Source organism: Strigops habroptila, chromosome W, assembly GCF_004027225.2.
Source record: "Strigops habroptila isolate Jane chromosome W, bStrHab1.2.pri, whole genome shotgun sequence".
In the NCBI taxonomy this organism is placed as follows: domain Eukaryota; kingdom Metazoa; phylum Chordata; class Aves; order Psittaciformes; family Psittacidae; genus Strigops; species Strigops habroptila.
The window spans coordinates 1,358,364-1,378,796 of NC_044301.2; the positions used below are offsets into that span (position 1 = coordinate 1,358,364).

At 43.9% G+C, this 20,433-nt stretch overlaps 1 protein-coding gene across 1 annotated transcript in view; it reads left to right on the forward strand.

Moving 5' to 3' along the window:
• Nucleotides 1–20,433, forward strand: part of LOC115601761 (chromodomain-helicase-DNA-binding protein 1-like) — a 95,487-nt gene that overhangs the window by 23,487 nt on the left and 51,567 nt on the right. Inside the window, exons 3-4 of the mRNA XM_030472143.1 lie at nucleotides 16,920–17,127; nucleotides 19,894–19,992. Of these exons, the coding sequence (XP_030328003.1) occupies nucleotides 16,920–17,127; nucleotides 19,894–19,992 (307 nt within the window). The remainder of the gene's footprint in view (nucleotides 1–16,919; nucleotides 17,128–19,893; nucleotides 19,993–20,433) is intronic.

The following is a 20,433-nucleotide window of genomic DNA, read 5'->3' on the forward strand; positions in this document are numbered from 1 at the left end:
GTAGCCCTTAATGTCCCTGGCCAGATTTAATTATCACAGGGCTTTAACTTTCCTAACCTGATCCCTGGCTGCTTGGGCAATTTCTCTGTATTCCTCCCAGGCTACTTCTCCCTGCTTCCACCCTCTGTAGGCTTTTTGTGCTGGAGTTTGTCCAGGAGCTCCTTGTTCATCCACACAGGCCTCCTGGCATTCTTGCCCAACTTCCTCTTTATCGGGGTGCATTGCTCCTGAGCTTGGAGGAGGTGATCCTTGAATATTAACCAGCTTTCTTGGACCCCTCTTCCCTCCAGGGCTTTATCCCATGATACTCTACCAAGCAGATCCCTCAAGAGGCCGAGGTCCGCTCTCCTGAAGTCCAGGGTACTGTGCATGCTGTGCACCCTCCTCACTGCCCTAAGGATCTCAAACTCCACATTTCATGGTAATTGCAGCCAAGGCTGCCCTCCAGCTTCACGTTCCCCACCAGCCCTTCCCTGTTGGTGAGGAAAAGGTCCAGCATAGCTCCTCTCCTTGTTGGTTCTTCTGTCGCTAGGAGAAGGAAGTTATCAACGCATTCCAGGAACCTCCTGGATTGATTGTGCCCTGCTGTGTTGTCCATCCAACAGATATTGGGGTGGTCCCCCATGAGGACCAGGGCTTGTGAACATGAGGCTGCTCGTATCTGTTTATAGAGGACCCCATCCGCTCAGTCTTCCTGGTTGGGTGGCCTGTAGCATGATAATGATAATGTCACCTGTCCCTACCCTCCCTTTAATCCTGATGCATAAGCTATCAGTCGGCTCCTCATCCATCCCTAGGTGGAACTCCATGCACTCCTTGCTCGTCACTGACGTAGAGGGTAACACCTCCTCATCTCCCCAGCCTGTTTTTCCTGAAGAGCCTGTATCCTTCCATTCCAACACCAGTCATAGGACCCATCCCACCACATATCCGTGATGCCAATAAGATCGTAGCCCTGCAGGCATGTGCACATCTCTTAACTCCTCTTTATTCCCCATGCTACATGAGAAAAAGGGAAATATATCTCCCATTTTTAAAAAGGGGAAAGTGGAAGACCCAGGGAACTACAGACCAGTCAGTCTCACTTCTGTGCCTGGCAAGATCATGCAGCAGATTCTCCTGGAAACCATGCTAGGGCACATGAAAAACAGTGAGATGATTTGTGACAGCCAACATGGCTTCACTAAGGGTAAATCATGCCTGACCAATTTGGTGGCCTTCTATGATGGGGCTACAGAACTGATGGATAAGGGCAGAGCAGCTGATGTCATCTATCTGGACTTATGCAACGCTTTTGACACTGTCCCACACAAAATCCTTGTCTCTAAACTAGAGAGACATAAATTTGATGGATGGACCACCCTGTGGATAAAGAATTGGCTGGATGGCCTCATGCAGAGAGTTGTGGTCAACGGCTCAATGTCCACATGGAGACCGGTGATGATTGGTGTCCCTCAGGGGATGGTGTTGGGACTGATCATCCTGTTCAACATCATTGTTGGCGACATGGACAGTGGGATTGAGTGCACCCTCAGCAAGTTTGCCAATGACACTAAGCTATGTGATTGTTCGGCTAACAGGCAGGCTACGCCACATAATGACCACACGCCAGCTGTATAACATGCCCAGTTTATTAAACAAGCACGCTAAAGTGAATAAGCATACTAAAGCAAACAAGCACGCTAACATTAATCAGGTATATAACTCTATATATAGTAAATAAGTACAATAAAGCAAATCAGAGATATATATATAAGTAAAGTACAGAGGAAAATTTGCAATGCATCAAATCATTACTGCATAGAGAGAACAGAGATTAAGAAGAAATACATCACCAGTTACCACTGAATCATCATCCAGGCCCACACTTCAAGCTGGAAGCCCCGTTGCAACTGATGCCAGGAGTCTCAGGTAACTGGGAAAATTCCTACGCGGTGTGTCCACCCATAGGTGAGGCTTCCGATTCGGCTACAAGAGGGTCCTGCTTATATACCCTTAGAAAAACAACCGGCTTTATGCCAGATCTGTAACTGTTTACTCGTGGGGCTGCGCAATTTCTCTTGATCTCACTGTTGTCCATACCGAGAGCGTTGGCCAGGTGCCCCACTGCGGCCAAGTATGAAGGTCATAGAACAGCTGCACACACCTATGTTTTCCTGCCTCGTTCCAACAAACAGACACAATGAACATAAACATATATACTCTACGCACAACATCCTTGTCTCTAAATTGGAGAGACATCAATTTGATGGATGGACCACTTGGTGGATAAAGAATTGGCTGGATGGCCATATGCAAGGAGTTGTGGTCAACGACTCAATGTCCAGTTGGAGACCAGTAACAAGTGGTGTCCCTCAGGGATCGGTGTTGGGACCGGTCCTGTTCAACATCTTTGTTGGCGACATGGATTAAGTACGCCCTCAGCAAGTTCGCTGATAACACCAAGCTGTGTGGTTCGGTTGATACGCTGGAGGGAAGGGATGCCATCCAGAGGGACCTTGACACGCTTGTGAGGTGGGCCAATGCCAACCTCATGAAGTTCAACCAAGCCAAGTGCAATGTCCTACACCTGGGTCGGGGCAATCCTAGGCACAGCTACAGGTTGGGCAGAGAAGAGATTCGGAGCAGCCCTGAGGAGAAGGACTTGGGGGTGTTGGTTGATGAGAAACTGAACATGAGCTGGCAGTGTGTGCTCGCAGCCCAGAAAGCCAACCATATCCTGGGCTGCATCAGAAGAAGTGCGACCAGCAGGTTAAAGGAGGTGATCCTGCCCCTCTACTCTGCTCTCGTGAGACCTTACTTGGAGTATTGTGTACAGTTCTGGTGTCCTCAACATAAGAAGGCCATGGAGCTGTTGGAGCAAGTCCAGAGGAGGGCCACGAGGATGATAAGGGGGCTGGAGCACCTCCCGTATGAAGCCAGGCTGAGAGAGTTGGGGCTGTTCAGCCTGGAGAAGAGAAGGCTGTGTGGAGACCTCATAGCAGCCTTCCAGTATCTGAAGGGGGTCTGTAAGGATGCTGGGGAGGGACTCTTCCTTAGGGACTGTAGTGGTAGGACAAGGGGTAATGGGTTCAAACTTAAACAGGGGAAGTTTAGATTAGATATAAGGAAGAAGTTCTTTACAGTGAGGGTGGTGAGGTACTGGAATGGGTTGCCCAAGGAAGTTGTGAACGCTCCATCCCTGGCGGTGTTCAAGGCCAGGTTGGACAGAGCCTTGAGTGACCTAGTTTAGTGTGTGGTGTCCCTGCCCATGGCAGGTGGGTTGGAACTAAATGATCTTAAGGTCCTTTCCAACACTAACTATTCTATGATTCTATGATTCTACACTGTGACAAAAAACATTCTTTGTTATGTCTCTCAGTCATGAGAGGCAATCAACTCTCAGCTGGGTTCGCATCCATTACATTCGTTCCTTTGATTTCCAGTCACGACAGAGACAGAAGACACAACACGGTGTCTCATGATTGGTACCATAGACAGCAATTCCATATTGTTAATAAAATGAGTATAACAACTCTTATGCAAACTGAGGGCTGCTAGAGTTGTATACATTTTCAGTGCTATTAGCACAATGATTATAAGCACTAGAAAGGTTACAACATTTAACAGCGACAGTGCTAGCATTAGATATAGTTACTACCTCTTAATCCATTTGATGTTGTACAAACTATTATCAGTAGAATCTTCCCAACAAACTGGTCGTTCACAGATGTACTCTTGGGGAAAATGTTGAATTAGCTATGAAGGCAAGGTTCATTCACATTACAGGTGTAATTATCTTGACTGCGAGGTCTGGTGCCGCTCTTCCATCTCCAGCACACAAGCTAGATGTCAGTCCTTTTCAGATGTCTTCCTTGGGTAATGGCATCGCGTAAAGGGCCATAAGACATATGAGGACAGCTAGGATCTGTAGTTTCTGTAAAACACAAAACTAAACCATAATAATATCATTCTCTCAAATAACATTTTTTTCGCGTATTCCCGTTTTTCTTGTCCAGACTTAATCACTAATACTGCATTGTCTTTTCCAGTGGCAATAATTTCAGCCGGCTCAGGTGGGCCGTTGGGTGTTTGAACCCAAATTTTAGCTTCACTATTCAATTGGTCAGTGGATCCAAATCCACAGATCCCTCGAGCAGTATTTATCTGTGGGGCTTCCCCCCTTCTCACCTGAGTTTTCAACACAGGCAAAATCAACATTTGAGCAACATGGTCTCGTGGATGAATTAAGATATCTTGATCTCTGCTACTCAACAAAGTCACCTTGATCTCCCCATCATAATCTGAATCAATGATGCCTGCAAGTATTTGAATGCCTTTGATGGCTAAAGCAGACCTTGGGGCTATCAAACCAAAGTAACCCGATGGAATATATAGCCCAGTACCGGTATCAATGACACAAATGCCTCGGGTGTTCAATCTATGCATTTGTAAAGAATACAAATCTAATCCTGCAGCATCTGGAGTTGCTCGATAAAGTGCTAAAGCTCCCTCCTTTATTTCCCAGTATGTGAGGGTCTCTGCCACTGTTAATGGTTTTATTTGCAAATTGGGAGTAGTCATCCTCATTAAAGGGGTTTCCATTTCCCCAATGGGTCTGTTGTTCAATATCCGTAGTGCTTCAGGCAAATGGTCTCTCCACGTGTTTCATTTGCCTCCCCCCAGTTTCTTCAACTGTTCCTTAAGCAAGCCATTTATCTGTTCAATTAATCCGGCAGCTTGTGGATAATATGGTATATGAAATATCCATTGGATGTTGTTCATATCAGCAAATTGATGTACCTTCTGGTTTTTAAAGTGTGAACCATTGTCACTCTGAATTTGCAAAGGAATGCCATAGTATAAAATAATCAATTCCAGTGTTTTAATTGTACTGTCCTGGGTTGCTCGTCTACATGGATGTGCTATTAAATGTCCAGAGTATGTGTCAACGGCTGTGCACACATATCGACAACCCCAATGGGCCAGCAGAGGACCTATATAATCCATTTGCCAGATTTGCCCTGGTTCAATTGCCCTTGTACTATGTGCGGTACAGTGCTTTGCTGTGTATGTTGGCAGACGGGGCACTGGGTTATCACTGTTTTAATGATATCTGATTTTATAACAATTCCGTGGTCCTGGGCCCACCTGTAAGTGGCTTTCTCTCCAAGATGACCGCATTTCTGGTGTGCCCATTTGGCCAAACCCATCTGTTGTTCGTGATGAGGGTCTTCCACCACGACTTGAGAGATTTTTGCTTGTCCATCTGCAACAGAATTATACCATCATTCTAGGGTGTCAGCTCCGCAGTGAGCATCTACATGGAACACTGTGACTCGAGCTTGTTGGACGAATGCCCAAATATCTTGCCATAGTTCCTTCCCCCATACTTCTTTGGAATGAATTTTCCAGTCATGTGTGGCCCAAGTTGGGAGCCGGGTAGCTAAACCATTGGCAACTGACCACGAATCCGTAAAAACATGACATTGTCCTAGTTCTTCTTGTTTAATTGCCACATATACAGCATATAATTCGGCATACTGGCTACTTTTACCTTCACCTGTAGTGACTTGGAACTTATTCTGGGATGGGTTATAGGCTAGGGCTTTCCAAAAACGTTTCCCACTAATATATTTATCTGACCCATCAGTAAACCAGGCATGTTTCCTCTCTTCTTCTGTTAATTGGTCTATGGGTTTTCCCCATTTTACTGGTGATTCTTGTTTGCTATCCAGGTGATCTACATTTGCTGGTTCACTTGCAGGGGCATTGGCAACTTTCTCATGAAGCGCTGCCACTCCCCCAACCCCTACTTTAGCTCTATCTTGGATATACCATTTCCATTTAATTACGCTAGCTTCCTGAGCATGTCCTATCCTGTGTGTTTTGGGTGAACTCTTTACCCACTGCATTATTGGAATTTCAGGCCTTAGTGCTAGAACATGTCCAACTGTCATTTGTTCCATTTCTGCTAAGGCCCAGTAACGTGCCAATAACTGCTTCTCAAATGGTGTATACCTTTGCCCAGCTTCAGGTAAGTTTCAGTTCCAAAATCCTAAGGGCACTTTCTTCCTACCCTGCTTTTGCCAAAGACTCCAATTGGCATAATTATCATTTATAGAGACATTCAATTCCACCTCTCTGGCCTGTACTGGCCAGAGGTCCAGAGCCTGCTGAATTCCTTGTTTAGCTGTTTCAAATGCTTGCTGCTGCTCATTTCCCCACTCAAATTCATATTTCTTTTGTGTTCCCCCAAATGAGGGATGTGTTGTCACCAAAAGCCAAACAAACCAATAAATTGCTGAGCTTTCACTTTACTTTGTGGGGTAACAAAATCTAAAATCTTCTGCTTAGCTCTGGGCAATATTTCCTGATGACCACAGTGCCACTGAATTCCTAAAAATTTTATGGTTTGGGCAGGTTCTTGAATTTTGTCTGGATTAATTTCCCATCCTTTATTTTTCATATGCTGCAATACTAATTCTAATTGTTCTTGTACTTCTTGCTCAGTTTCTCCCTGAATCATTATGTCATCAATATAATGTACCATTTGTACTGTCTTTGGCAATGACAACTCGTCCAAGTGTTCTGCCACAATTCAGTGGCAGAGGGTGGGACTATGGAGCCACCCTTGAGGTAAGCGGGTAAATGTATATTGCCTACCTTGCCAAGTAAAAGTGAACTGATCCCAATGTTCCTCCCCAATGGGTATTGTAGAGAAAGCATTAGCTATATCAATTGCTGCATACCAAGTTCCAGAGTGCCGTTGTATTTTTTCAGTTAAAGTAACTGTGTCTGGTACCACAGCTGCGAGTGGCGGGGTGTACTTGTTAAGCTCCCTATAGTCCACTGTCATTCGCCATGTCCCATCACTCTTCTTAACAGGCCATATAGGATTATTAAAGGCAGTAGTTCTTGGTTTTAATACTCCCATATCTAATAAGTCTTTAATATTCTGTGAAATCTCTTCATGTCCTCCTGGTATACGATATTGTTTCATTGTTACTACCTTGGTAGTAACAGATGGGATTTGTATCGGAGGCATTTTAACTTTCCTAACTAAATCTGGCCGAGCTCATACATATGTCCTGGTTCCGAATTGATACTTACCATCAGGTAAGCATAAAGTCATTCCTTTTAAAATGTCAATTCCAATTATATATTCAGGGATAGGAACAATCAGCATTGAATAAGTTTGTTTTGGCAGAGTGCCAATTTTCATCTCAATTTTTGTCTGTACTGCTTCAATTTGTTTGCCACCTAATCCTGTAATCAAAACCTTTTGCCCTTTAAATTTTTTAGGATTACCAGAAATTAGAGAGGCCTCCGCTCCAGTATCAGTGAGGGCCTTAACCGTTTGACGAGATTTATTTTTCCAATAAATTTGAAGCTCTACGTGAGGACGATGGTCTGTCCTTGCCCATCCCTGTGCTGGAGCTTGGCCCTCATCTCAGTCCGTTTTTAATTCTCTCAATTGTTTTAACATTTTAACATCCGGCCACGGATAAAGATCGACGTACTGATCCCATCCCTTTTCATCCCCCGGAACCGTCAACTCACCAATGGGGGGCCCTCCATTGTTAAGTGTACTGTCCTGTTGAGGATCAAAGGGGGGAGCAGAAGGTGAAATTACTTCATCTGTCATGTCATCAACTTTGTCTGAGCTTGAATTGTTTATCCTTTTCAGAGATTTATGCAACCCACATTTCTTGTACAGTCTCCACATTTCATTGGTGGAAATCCCATCAATCGTATCTCGAGCCATCCCATCTTCAGCAAGACAGCAAACATCTCTCTCCGAGAGAGTCGATTCTCTTTCATCTTGCCCCTCTGGTTATTGCCTCTCGTGTTTTGGATGGGGCCTCATTTTCCCAAATCTCCTAACTGCTGTATTTTTTCTATGATTTTTCCTATGGGGTTTCCAGTTTCATTTATCAATAAAGTCATCAGAATGCATTTCTATGCTGGTGGCACAGTCCTAATAATCCTGTTCCAAATTGGAACTGATAGTGGAGCCTGCAGCATGGCCTCTGCATCTCCAACAAAAATAGCATTTTTCATCCCTTCCTCCTTAACACGCTGAACACAATCCTGTAAAGCATACCAAGGTCGATCAGCACCTCTACATGTCATGCAACCGATGCAACATGGAGTAAGTGGGCCGCACTAATTACACGAGCTCTAATAAAAAATCCCAGTTGTCCAGGAATTTTGTAAGTGATTATGGACTGATCAGAGGGCAAAGTTTGGGAATGTCACCAGAGGAGGAGGTGATGCATGCTGAAGAGGCCCCACCATATAATAAGCTGTCAGAAAGTGAGAAGCAATATGCCTTGTTTACTGATGCGTCCTGCTGTATTGTGGGAAAGCATCGGAGATGGAAGGCAGCTCTGTGGAGTCCCCTACGACAAGTTGCAGAAACTGCCGAAGGAGAAGGTGAATTGAGTCAGATCACAGAAGTGAAAGTTATCCAGGTGGCTTTATACATTGCTGAATGAGAAAAATGGCCAGTACTTTATCTCTGTACTGCCTCATGGATGGTGGCAAATGCCCTGTGGGGGTGCTTGCAGCAATGGAAGCGTAGTAACTGGCAACACAGAGGTAAACCAACTGGTCTGCCGCATTGTGGCAAGATATCACTGTTTGGGTGCAGAACCTAGTTGTGAAATATGGGGAGTCCCGGCAGATTGACTGTATCACACTCCCACGAACCCGCCAAAGCAAGCGCCATGTGCTTACAGCGGTTGAAGCAAAAGCTGGATGGCTGGAAACATGCGTTTTGCCCCATGCCAGTGCACGGAACACTATTCTGGGTTTTGAAAAAAAAGTCTTATGGCGACACGGCACCCCAGAAAGAATTGAGTCAGACAATGGGACTCATTTCCGGAATTACCTCATAGACACTTGCGCCAAAGAGCACGGCTTTGAGTGGTTATATCACATCTCCTCTGGGAAAATCAAGCGATACAATGGGCTGTTGAAGACTACAGTGGGAGCAATGGGTGGTGGGACCTTCAGACTTTGGGGTACACATTTAGCAAAAGCCACCTGGTTGGTCAACACTAGGGGATCTGCCAACAGGGCTGGCCCAGCCCAATCAGAACTTTTATGTACCATAGAGGGGGATAAAGTTCCTGCGGTGCACATAAAGAATATGCTTGGGAAAGCCCTCTAGGTTATTTCTGCTTCAGGCAAAGGCAAACCCATTCTTTGGATTCCTTTTGCTCAAGGACCTGGGTATACTTGGTGAGTTTTTTGGGTTTTGTCTTCTTTTGATTCTCCTCCCCATCCTGCCCCAGGACGGGGAGAAAGGGAGGTCACGTGAGCAAGTGGCTGGGTGGTAGTTGCCAGCCGGACTTAAAGCGTGACACTCAGCTCCAGCATCTCTCCTGAGGTCTTTCCTCTTCAGTCTGCAGAGCAGTGAAGCACTTCTGCGAGGGCTCCTCAGGCTTTGGGGGAAACATCCTCCTGCAGGTCCTTGACGTTGCAAGCTTACATTCTTCTGCATTATTTTCCCCGTCTCCTTTCCGTGTGTGTTGGTGAGGGAGTTCTTGGCTTTTTTGTTGCAGGCAGTAGGTCTACTGCACACTGTGCTTTGAACCAGGTGTCTAACTCCTTGGCCTCCCTGATACTTCACAGCCTTCTCAACACCTCCTGCAGCTCAGCCACCTGCTGCAGGAGGCCCTCCACCTAGGCACACTTTTTGCAGGCTGGTCTGCTGCCTATCCCTGCTTTAGGAGAAAGGTCTGGGCACTTCCTGCAGCCTGAGGTCTGCACCGCATCCTCTCCCTTCAGCAGCTCTGTCATGGTGGAGGCATCAGCTACTGCTGGGGTAGATGGTTCAGACCCCATAGAGCTGCAACTCTTGCTCTCAGATGAGTGCCCGCCATTCTGCCTTGAGGGTCAGGTAGGATGAGTGCCCTTGGCCTGTGCAGATGGTTGCAGAACAGTGCCTGGTTGTTGGGTTATGTGGACTTCAGGGCTCTGCACTCGGCCCATGAAACGCCCTCCTTCGAAGAGGTGCCTTCCTGCATGCCCTTCCGCATGAACTATCACGCCATGCCCTGGCTAACGCATCACTGTTTGCAGTGCTCCTGGTCCATTATATTTCTCAGAAGAAAGTCCTTTGATATACAGACTATTGCAGCTATTTTAATTTTAAAAGGATTGTGTCATGCATTGCTGCTTATATGGTCTCAGCAATCTGTAGTGTATATTCATTGCAGAATATGCAGAATGTACTCATATATTGCCCTGTTGCCTACCTCCTTTGTAGATACAAACTTTGGGGGTTTGGGTTATAATACTGCTCTTGTAGGGGTTGTATCTCCAAGTCAAAGTTCTACTGAAGCTTAGGGTAGAAATGGACCTCCCCCCAGTGGGAACACATGATAAATTAAATGTGTGCTAGTAGTCCTCAGAGCCTTCCACAGCTGGTCATCCTGTGGCCAGTGAATATGCAAGTTCTCCACACTTCAGTAAGAATGAAGCCAGAGCTATTCATCTTGTCTGGTTTTTGTGTGTGCTGTAGTTACATCAAGATCTCTGTGAATATGTACTGTGTGCAGTTCTGGTGTCCTCAACGTAAGAAGGACATGGAGCTGTTGGAGCAAGTCCAGAGGGCCACGAGGATGATAAGGGGGCTGGAGCACCTTCTGTATGAAGACAGGCTAAGAAAGTTGGGGCTGTTCAGCCTGGAGAAGAGAAGGCTGTGTGGTGACCTGTCAGGGTCCGACTGGAGAAAACCCCAGTGTCAGACCCATTTCCTTCGTGATCACAAGAGTGAAATTAAGACGCAAACGAGGTCAAGTACCATAATTGATCCATTGGTTTATTACAAAAAGACAATTATTATCAAAAAGGAAATTATAAAAAAGAGATCGTGATAGGACAGATTGGAAAAAAGAAAAGAAGCAAGAATCGGGGTGCAGAGAGAGGTAGTCACCACCATGGATCCAGCGGTGTCCCAGGGATCCGTAGTAGTCGTCGGAGGTGGTGGGAGTCCTCCAGGGTCCATAGTTGGTATCGGAGGTGGTGGAAGTCCTTCAGAGTCCGTAGTCGGTATCGGAGCAGCGTGTCCCAAGAGTCTGTAGTAGTCGGAGGGGGGTGTCCTCGTGAAAGTGTCCTCCTGGAGTTGTCCTTCTGGAGTTGTCCTCCTGGAGTTGTCCTCTTGGAGGGTGTCCTCACGGAGGTGTCCTTCTGGAGTTGTCCTCCCTGGCGATTACCTTTTCTCCCTTTTATAATGAGTTGGGGGGAGTACCTCTGTTCTAAATGTCACCTATTACACGTTCCTGGTGGACCAGTTTCACTGGTCTTGCAGCCAGCTCTTCAGCTGCAGCAATTCTTGGGATAATGGGCAGCAATTCCTCACACCAATCCTCAAGATAATGGATGGAAGAGTCTTATCTCAGCTCTTCCCACCCATCTCTCAGACAATGGACAGTGGAGTCCCATTTCAGCTCCTCACACCCATCTCTCAGACAATGAACCATGGAATCCCATCTCAGCTTCTCATACCAATCTTTGAGACAATGGACAGTGGAGTCTGATTTCAGTTCAGTCTCTCACATGACCTCATAACAGTCTTCCAGTATCTGAAGGGGGCCTAGAAGGATAGCAGTGAGGGACTCTTCCTTAGGGACTGTAGTGATAGGACAAGGGGTAATGGCTTCAAACTTAAACAGTGGAAGTTCAGGTTAGATATAAGGAAGAAGTTCTTTACCATGACGGTGGTGAGGCACTGGAACAGGTTGCCCAAAGAAGTGGTAAAAGCTCCATCCCTGGCAGTGTTCAGGGCCAGATTGGACAGAGCCTTGGGCGACATGGTCTAGGGTGAGGCATCCCTGCCCATGGCAGGGGGGTTGGAACTAGGTGATCTTAAGGTCCTTTCCAACCCTAACCATTTTATGATTCTATGTGGTACATATAAGAGGTTGTACAGACAGAAACTAGTGTAGTTTTGTTACCGTAAAAGTCAGAGAAACTCTCCAAGACTCAATTTGGAGTTTTAGAAAGCAGGCATTCTTTATTGCATTGCTGGGTGCACACATGAATCATTTTGCAAAGGTGAGCACACCAGATACTTGCCGACAGCAGCTATATATTTAGCATACTCATGCATATTCATAGCTTTCCCAGGAACTAATTACAATATTTGCATCCTAATTACACATGCGCTTTCTTGCCGAGTGGGGGTCTCTGGTGGTCGTTGATAGTCTGCCTCACTGTGTTTACTGAATGACCTCAGTGCTTGCGCACACTCGCAAAGTCCTAGTGCTGAGTTAGCAGCTGGTATGTCCTTGCTTCTGTTCTGTTCCAGTCTCGCTCCACGCTGGGCACCACTCTGCTATCTTGAAGGCCGGCATCCTTAGTCTTATTTACTGTCTCCTTAGTTGTTATCAGTCCCATGATGTTCCATCCCCCATCAGCTGAACATTCCTTTCTCTCTGCGTGTTAGTAAGCTAGAACAGTTTGGCCTATTCTACTATGTTAAAGGCACACACACTATTGTTAGTTTAAGATTTAAGGTCACAGTTTCACACATCTGCATTAATTTGTATGACTAGAGTTGGAGTAAACTCTACCCAGTATGCACTAGTCCTCTGTGCTTGAACTCCCATAGGTACTTTTTACCAGTGAATTTGAAACTTTTTAAAGCATGCATCAGCACTGCCATAGCATCTCAAGCTTTGATAAATGTTTTAGCAAGGCCTTGTTTTCAAAAAAACTTGCTGATGCTCAGTTTGCCTTTTCCAATTTTCTTGTTGTGCTGATTTAACACTGCGATAAGACACCTTAATAAGACCTCATGGATGGTAGGGCCTTTCTATTTTTTCTTTATTCTAAGTACAAATTAGCTGTTTGTCCACAGTAGTGATCCTGCATTTTTCCTCATAGATGGTTTCATTAGAGTAGCCCTGAAACAATTATGGCAAACCTTATTAGTTTCTTGTATTTTCCTTTCTTCATCTCCCCATCCCTCTTGCTTCTATCTACAGATTTGTATTATAATCTTGCATTTGTTAATAAAGTCAGTTGAAAACTGACTTTGAAACTCTTGCTCTTTTTCTGGTATTACTATTAGTTGATTTGAAGTCTGGTCATATTACCCTCCTCATGTCCAAATTGGGTCAGTTTATTGTGAGAAGCAGGGATGATGAGATAGGTCTTATTTTGCTGATCCTGCTAAGCCCAGTGGGGAATCCATTTCTAGGCAGCCATTGTTAAGAGACATTGTTGCCAAGATAAGGAGTCTATGTATTTTGTCTGAACATTGAATATTGTATGATCCATGTCTGTTTACAGATTGGTGTTACTTAATGGAGAGCATAGATTATAGCTAGCTGATCTCTTCATAAAAAAAAAAAAAAAATAATAATTTAGATTTAGTTGAATTCTTTACACCTAGCTCCAGAGTAAATATTTGCAATATCTATTAGACTTTTTCTTTCTATCTCACAATCCTTTTGGTTTTGAACTTGCCACTTACTCCATGTGTTGGCAAATGTTAAACTGCTAAAGTTTCCCATCAACTATGAATCTTATGATTTTTTGTTTATTTATCTAAATGTAGGATTTCAGCATTTTTGGTGGCATTTTGACACAGGGATTTGTCTCGCAGGTATTTACTTGTGTTTCAAGGTTTCTTCTTGCTGAATTTTCTTTTCTTCATGTGCCATCTTCCACAGTCCCTGTGACATTTACCTATGGTTCTGTGCTATGCTTAGAAATGCTATTGTTTTATAATGCTCTAATTTACCCAACACTAAAGGCAAGGTAACAGTTGTGTACAGTACTACTATTGTATTTAAAATATTTTTGGTGAATCATGGTGGATGTTGCCCTTAATTTCTGCTAAATAGTTTAAACTTCAGTCATATTCTACAGTGGGTGCCTTGCTTTTATTTTTCAAGTCAGGATAATATGTTAGTGTTATAGCATCATAGAATCATAGAATGGTTAGGGTTGGAAAGGACCTTAAGATCACCTAGTTCCAACCCACCTGCCATGGGCAGGGACAATTCACCCTAGACCATGTCACCCAAGGCCCTGTCCAACCTGGCCTTGAACACCGCCAGGGATGGAGCATTCACAACTTCCTTGGGCAACCTGTTCCAGTGCATCACCACCCTCACAGTAAAGAATTTCTTCCTTATATCTAACCTAAGCTTCCCCTGTTTAAGCCTGAACCCGTTACCCCTTGTCCTACCACTACAGTCCCTAAGGAAGAGTCCCTCTCTGGCATCCTTCTAGGCCCCCTTCAGATACTGGAAGGCTTCTATGAGGTCTCCATGCAGACTTCTTGAGGCTGAACAGCCCAAATTCTCTCAGCCTGTCTTCATATGGGAGGTACTCTAGCCCCCTGATGATCCTCGTGGCCCTCCTCTGGATTCGTTCCAACATTTCCATGTCCTTCTTATGTTGGGGACACCAGAACTGTATGCAGTACTCTAAGTTAGGGCTCACAAGAGCAGAGTAGAGGGGCAGGATCACCTCCTTCAACCTGCTGGTCGCACTTTTGATGCAGCCCAGGATATGGTTGGCTTTCTGGGCTGCGAGCTCACACTGCCAGCTCATGTTCAGTTTCTCATCGACCAACATCCCCAAGTCCTTCTCCCAAGGACTGCTCTGAATCAGATCTATGCCCAACCTGTAGCTGTACCTGGGATTGCCCCAACCCAGGTGTAGGATGTTGCACTTGGCTTTGTTGAACTTCATGAGGTTGGCATTGGCCCATCTCTCAAGCATGTCAAGGTCCCTCTGGATGGCATCCCTTCCCTCCAGTGTGTTGACCACACCATATGGCTTGGTGTAATTGGAAAACTTGCTGAGGGAGCACTCAATCCCACTGTCCATGTCGCCAACAAAGGTGTTGAACTGGGTCAGTCCCAACACCAAACCCTGAGGGACACCACTTGTCACCAGTCTCCACTTGGACATTGAGCCATTGACCACAACTCTCTGTGTGCGGTCATCCAGCCAATTCTCTATCTACTGGGCAGTCTATCCATCAAATCCATGTCTGTCCATTTTAGAGACAAGGATGTCATGTGGGACAGCATCAAACGCTTTGCACAAGTCCAGGTAGATGACATCAGCTGCTCTGCTTCTATCCATCAGTTCTGTAGCCCCGTTGTAGAAGGCGAACAAATTGGTCAGGCAGGATTTCCCCTTAGTGAAGCCATGTTGGCTGTCACCAACCACCTCGTTGTTTTTCATGTCCCTTAGCATGCTTTCCAGGAGAATCTGCTGCATGATCTTGCCAGGCACAGAGGTGAGACTGACTAGTCTGTAGCTCCCTGGGTCTTCACTTTCCCCTTTTTAAAAATGGGAGATATATTTCCCTTTTTCTAGTTATTGGGAACTTTGCCTGACTGACATAACTTTTCAAATATGATGGATAGTGGCTTAGCAACTTCATCTGCCTGAAGTAGGCCCTTGATGACAGGAATGGAAAGTTTGGAAGTAGCCTTGTTGCCTCCCAGTTTTATCCTCAGCAAGTGTAATGAAAACCAGCAGTTAGTTGTATTTCTTCATATCCCCCACTTCAAAATAATGAAGCTTTTTCATTGTTTGTTTCTTTTTTTCAAAGTTAACAGATGCAGATGGTTGGTTGAGGAATAGGAATCAGTTTGTGAATTGCTTCATTCATCTTTTTTCCCCTCACTAGTACAATTTAATTGGTGTTAGCAACAAGGAGAGTATTGGTTTTGTTTTTTGGCTTTAAAATTGTCAGTTAAGTGTGTTCTAGTGCAGAAGATGATCAATCTACCACCACCACCCTTCCCCCCGCCCCTTGCTGGTTGACAGCCAGATGAATTGTGCTGGCAGTGATACGCTTACACTTTGATATTAGCTTTTGGGATTTTATTGTTTGGGATTTTGGTATTATCTTTACTGGGGGTTTGTTTCTTTTTAAATGCTTACATCCCAAGTGTACATAATTTAAAATTATTTTGCTTGTGTGGTAATTCCAATGTTTTCCATCACAATATATGGTAGTTTTTAACCTAATGAGGAATTTGATTGAAGTTTTAATTCAGCTCCTTTGTAAAAATGTTTTAGAAAACCAAATGTTTTGATGTTTTTGAATAGTCATGAAATACATGTTTAACTTTATATATTATTCTATTTAAATATGTTAAATCTAGTGTGAAATGAACATATAGGTGGAATAATCCACTGGCTCAAGAATATGCTACGGTCACTTGGCACAAGTCATGTAATCAGTGACAAATTCAGGGTTTGTCTGTGTGGGGAATTTTACTGCTGTTATTTTAACAGTATAAGATGGTCTGTATGGATTTATATTATGTGTGACATCATACTTCTGGTTTTCCAGTTACTTTTAAAAACACTTTATTTAATCAATTGTTTGGTGGTATTTTGTATATAGTTGGTCCAAATCACCACGTGAAATGTAGTTTGCAAGCACTTCCATAAAGATACTTTTTCCCCCTATTTGTATGAAAAAAGTAAACCTATGGAAACAAAACAGAGTTTATATTTGCTTTGAAGAAATGCATTCTCAAAAAAAAAAAAATAATCCAAAAACAACTGGGGGGGCCACACTGCTGATCTAAAAATACTTAAAACAATTTAGTGTGTATACACAAAAATACATGGGGTTTGATGGAGCTAAGTAACAGTTTGGGTGGGTGAGAAATACCCTTGTTTAACTTCTCTGCATTAATGATTAATGTTTACCCTTCTTTCTCCTCTCTCTCCTTTTAAGGTTTAATGAAAAGTATCTGATTAAACACTGAATTTGCATTCCTGATTTATTTAATCCAGTGCATTCATTTGTATGCTATCCATGTGTCTGGGCTAACCTAACAGTTGATTTATAGGTGAAGCTAAAGTTTTTTTAATGTGGTTTTTTTTAAAAATCCTATTTGATTAGACATTGTGATACTCATGTTAACTTCTAATTGCAGCCAATCAGATGATGATTCTGGGTCAGCATCATCTTCGGGATCTGGTTCGAGCTCTGGAAGCAGTAGTGATGGAAGTAGCAGTCAATCAGGTAGCAGCGACTCTGAGTCTGGTTCAGAGTCAGGCAGTCGATCAGAATCAAAGTCTGACACATCTAGAGAGAAGAAACAATTTCAAGCTAAACCACCACCAAAAGCTGATGGATCTGAGGTAAAACAAAGCATATAAATTAACTCTTTGTAGGGAAAAACACATTCGTACAGAGTAGTTACAAAAGCAGTTTTAATTTAAACAAACAAAACCCCTATAATATTTACTTAGAATTTTAACTTGATCGGGTTAGTGAATGCACATACTTAGCTTTCATAACAAACATTGGGCTCTTAAATTCTCATCTCTGTAAATACCTACAGTTAGATAATTGCCTAAATTGTATCACACAGAAGCACCTATTAACTTATTGCATAGTTTTGAAGACAAAGTCACACATAATGTTGTGACAGGCCAAGTAGGACTATATGAACATTGGTCAGGGTATGCAGGGATGAGACAAGGAAGGCCAAAGCCCACTTAGATTTGAGCCTGGCAAAGGGCATCAAGGACAACAAGAAGGGCTTCTACAAGTATATCCGCAGCAAAAGGAAGATGAGGGAAAATGTGCGGCTGCTGCTGAATCAGGTGGGTGTCCTGGTAACAGAAGACACAGAGAAGGTGGAATTACTGAATGCCTTCTTTGCCTCAGTCTTTACCACTAAGAATGGCCCTCAGGAGTCCTAGATCTGGGAGGTTATAGATGAAGGCTGGAGAAAGGAAGACTTCGCCCTGGTCATAGAGGTTTGGGTTAGGGATAGCCTAGACAGACTTAACACCCATAAATCCATGGGCCCTGATGGGATGCACCCAAGGGTACTGAGGGAGCTGGCACATGTTGCTCTGCCGCTCTCCATCATCTTTGAAAAATCATGGAGAACGAGAGAGGTGCACGATGATTGGAGGAAGGCAAATGTTACTCCTATTTTCAAAAACAGCAAGAAGGAGAACCTGGGAAACTACTGTCCAGTCAGCCTCACCTCCATCCCTGGAAAGGTGATGGGACAGGTCATTCTGGAGATCATCACCATGCATGTAGAAGAAAAGAAGGTCATCAGGAGTAGTCAGCATGGATTCACCAAGGGTAAATCATGCTTGACCAATCTAATAGCCTTCTATGATGACATGGCAAGATGGGTCGATGAGGTGAGAGCAGTGGATGTTAGCTACCTTGACTTCAGCAAGGCTTTTGACACTGTCTCCCATAACCTCCTCATAGGTAAGCTTAGGAAATGTGGGTTAGATGAATGGACAGAGAGGTGGATCAAAAACTGGCTGAATGGCAGAGTTCAGAGGGTTGTGATCAGTGTAGTAGAATCCAGTTGGAGGCCTGTAGTCAGTGGTGTTCCCCAGGGATCAATACTGGGTCCAGTCTTATTCAACTTGTTTATCAACAACTTAGACAAAGGGATAGAATGTACCCTCAGCAAGTTTGCTGATGATACAAAGCTGGGAGGAGTGGCTGATACATCTGAAGGCTGTGCTGCCATTCATTGAGACCTTGATAGGCTGGAGAATTGGGAGGAGAGAAACCTAATGAGGGATACTGTGGCAGCCAGTTACCAGCAGGGTTCCCCAGGGCTCAGTTTTAGGGCCAGTGCTCTTCAATGCTTTTATAAATGATCTGGACACAGGAATCAAATGTACATTAAGTTTGCTGATGACACTAAATTAGGAGGAGCTGTGGAATCCCTCAAGGGTAGAGAGGCCTTACAGAAAGATTTGGATAGAGAGCTGGGCCATCACCAACTGTATGAAATTTAGCAAGAATAAGTGCCAGTTTCTGTACCTGGGATGAGGTAATACTGGTTATACGTACAAGTTGGGGGACTAGAGGCTGGAGAGAAGCCCCCTGGAAAGAGATCTAGGGGTTTGGGTTGATGGCAAGTTGAATATGAGTCAACAGTGTGCCCTGGCAGCTGAAAGGGCCAACCATGTCCTGGGGTACATCAAGCACAGTTGAGGGAGGTGAGTGTTCCACTCTACATTGCACTGGTGTGGCCCCACCTCAAGTACTGTGTGAAGTTTTGGGCATCTCAGTATAAGAAGGACATCAAACTTTTAGTGTCCAGAGGAGGGCAACCAAGATAGTGAAAGGTCTTGAGGTCAAGATTTACAAGGAGCGGCTGAGGTCACTTGGTTTGTTCAGCTTGGAGAAAAGAAGGCTGAGGGGTGACCTCATCGCAGTCTACAACTTCCTCAAGAGGGGCAGTGGAAGGGGAAGTGCTGATCTCTTTCTGATGACCAGTGATAGGACACAAGAAAATTGAACGAAGTTGTGTCGGGAGAAGTTCAGATTGGGCATTAGGACCAGGTTCTTCACTGAGAGGGTGTTCGGTCACTGGAACAGGCTCCTCAGGGAAGTGGTCATGGCACCAAACCTGTCAGAGTTCAAGAAGCGCCTGGATGACGCTCTTAGTCATAATGGCTTAGTATTAGGTAGTCCTGCAAGGAGCAGGGAGATAGACTAGATCCTTTTGGGTCCCTTCCAACTTGAGAGATTCTATGATTCCATGTACTTCAGTATTCCCATATGAAGCAAAAATATATCAGATAAGTGGCCTGAAAGAAATTATCTAGATAATTTTAAAATTTTACTTTAAAAAAAGTTATGTTAATAATATAGAAGCCTGCACAACTATTATACTTACTGTAAAAATTGTGCCAGCAATTCTTATATAACATTCCTTTCTGCAGAAGCATCACTAATTTAAAATACTATCATTATTATTAATGCATGCAGTATTTTATAGTGAGTTTTTTATTATTAATAAAATTGAGATTCATCTTAATAGGGATGCTGCTCATCTTAAGCAAAGTAAGAATGTGGTAAACTTTAAAGTTTCAGTAGGTTTAAATGACTCTTGTGTCTGAATTCCAATTCAGTTTTGGAAGTCCAGTCCAAGTGTACTTGCTGTGCAGAGATCAGCAGGGCTCAAGAAGCAACAGCAGAAGGCAGCCTCATCAGACAGTGGTTCGGAAGAGGTGAATAACATATAAGTTAGTAAATAAAATGTAAACATGCATGTCTCATTACCCCATATGTTAGAATAAAATTATGTAGAGCCAAGTTCTGTTCTCTTAAGTATATGCATGTATAAAAAGTCTGGGTTTAGTCTATAAAAGTAATGTTTAAATAACTGACAAGTTTATGAGGAAACATGGGGGGGGAAATATTTAGTTGCATGTTTTCAGGTGAGTTGTGCCAAAATGATAGCAGTATAAATTAATATTTTTAGCTAGGTATTCTGTGATGTATGGACAAAATTTTCAAGTCATGTAGTATTAACTTTCATTGTATTTCTGCCTTCTGAGTTCCATAAAGGCAGTTAAAAATGCTAAAAGACTTTTCCACTATTGTCACTATGTAAAGGTAGCTGCTGCAGTTTTCAAAAGCACTATATGGAGTTGAAAGATAGATTTTTA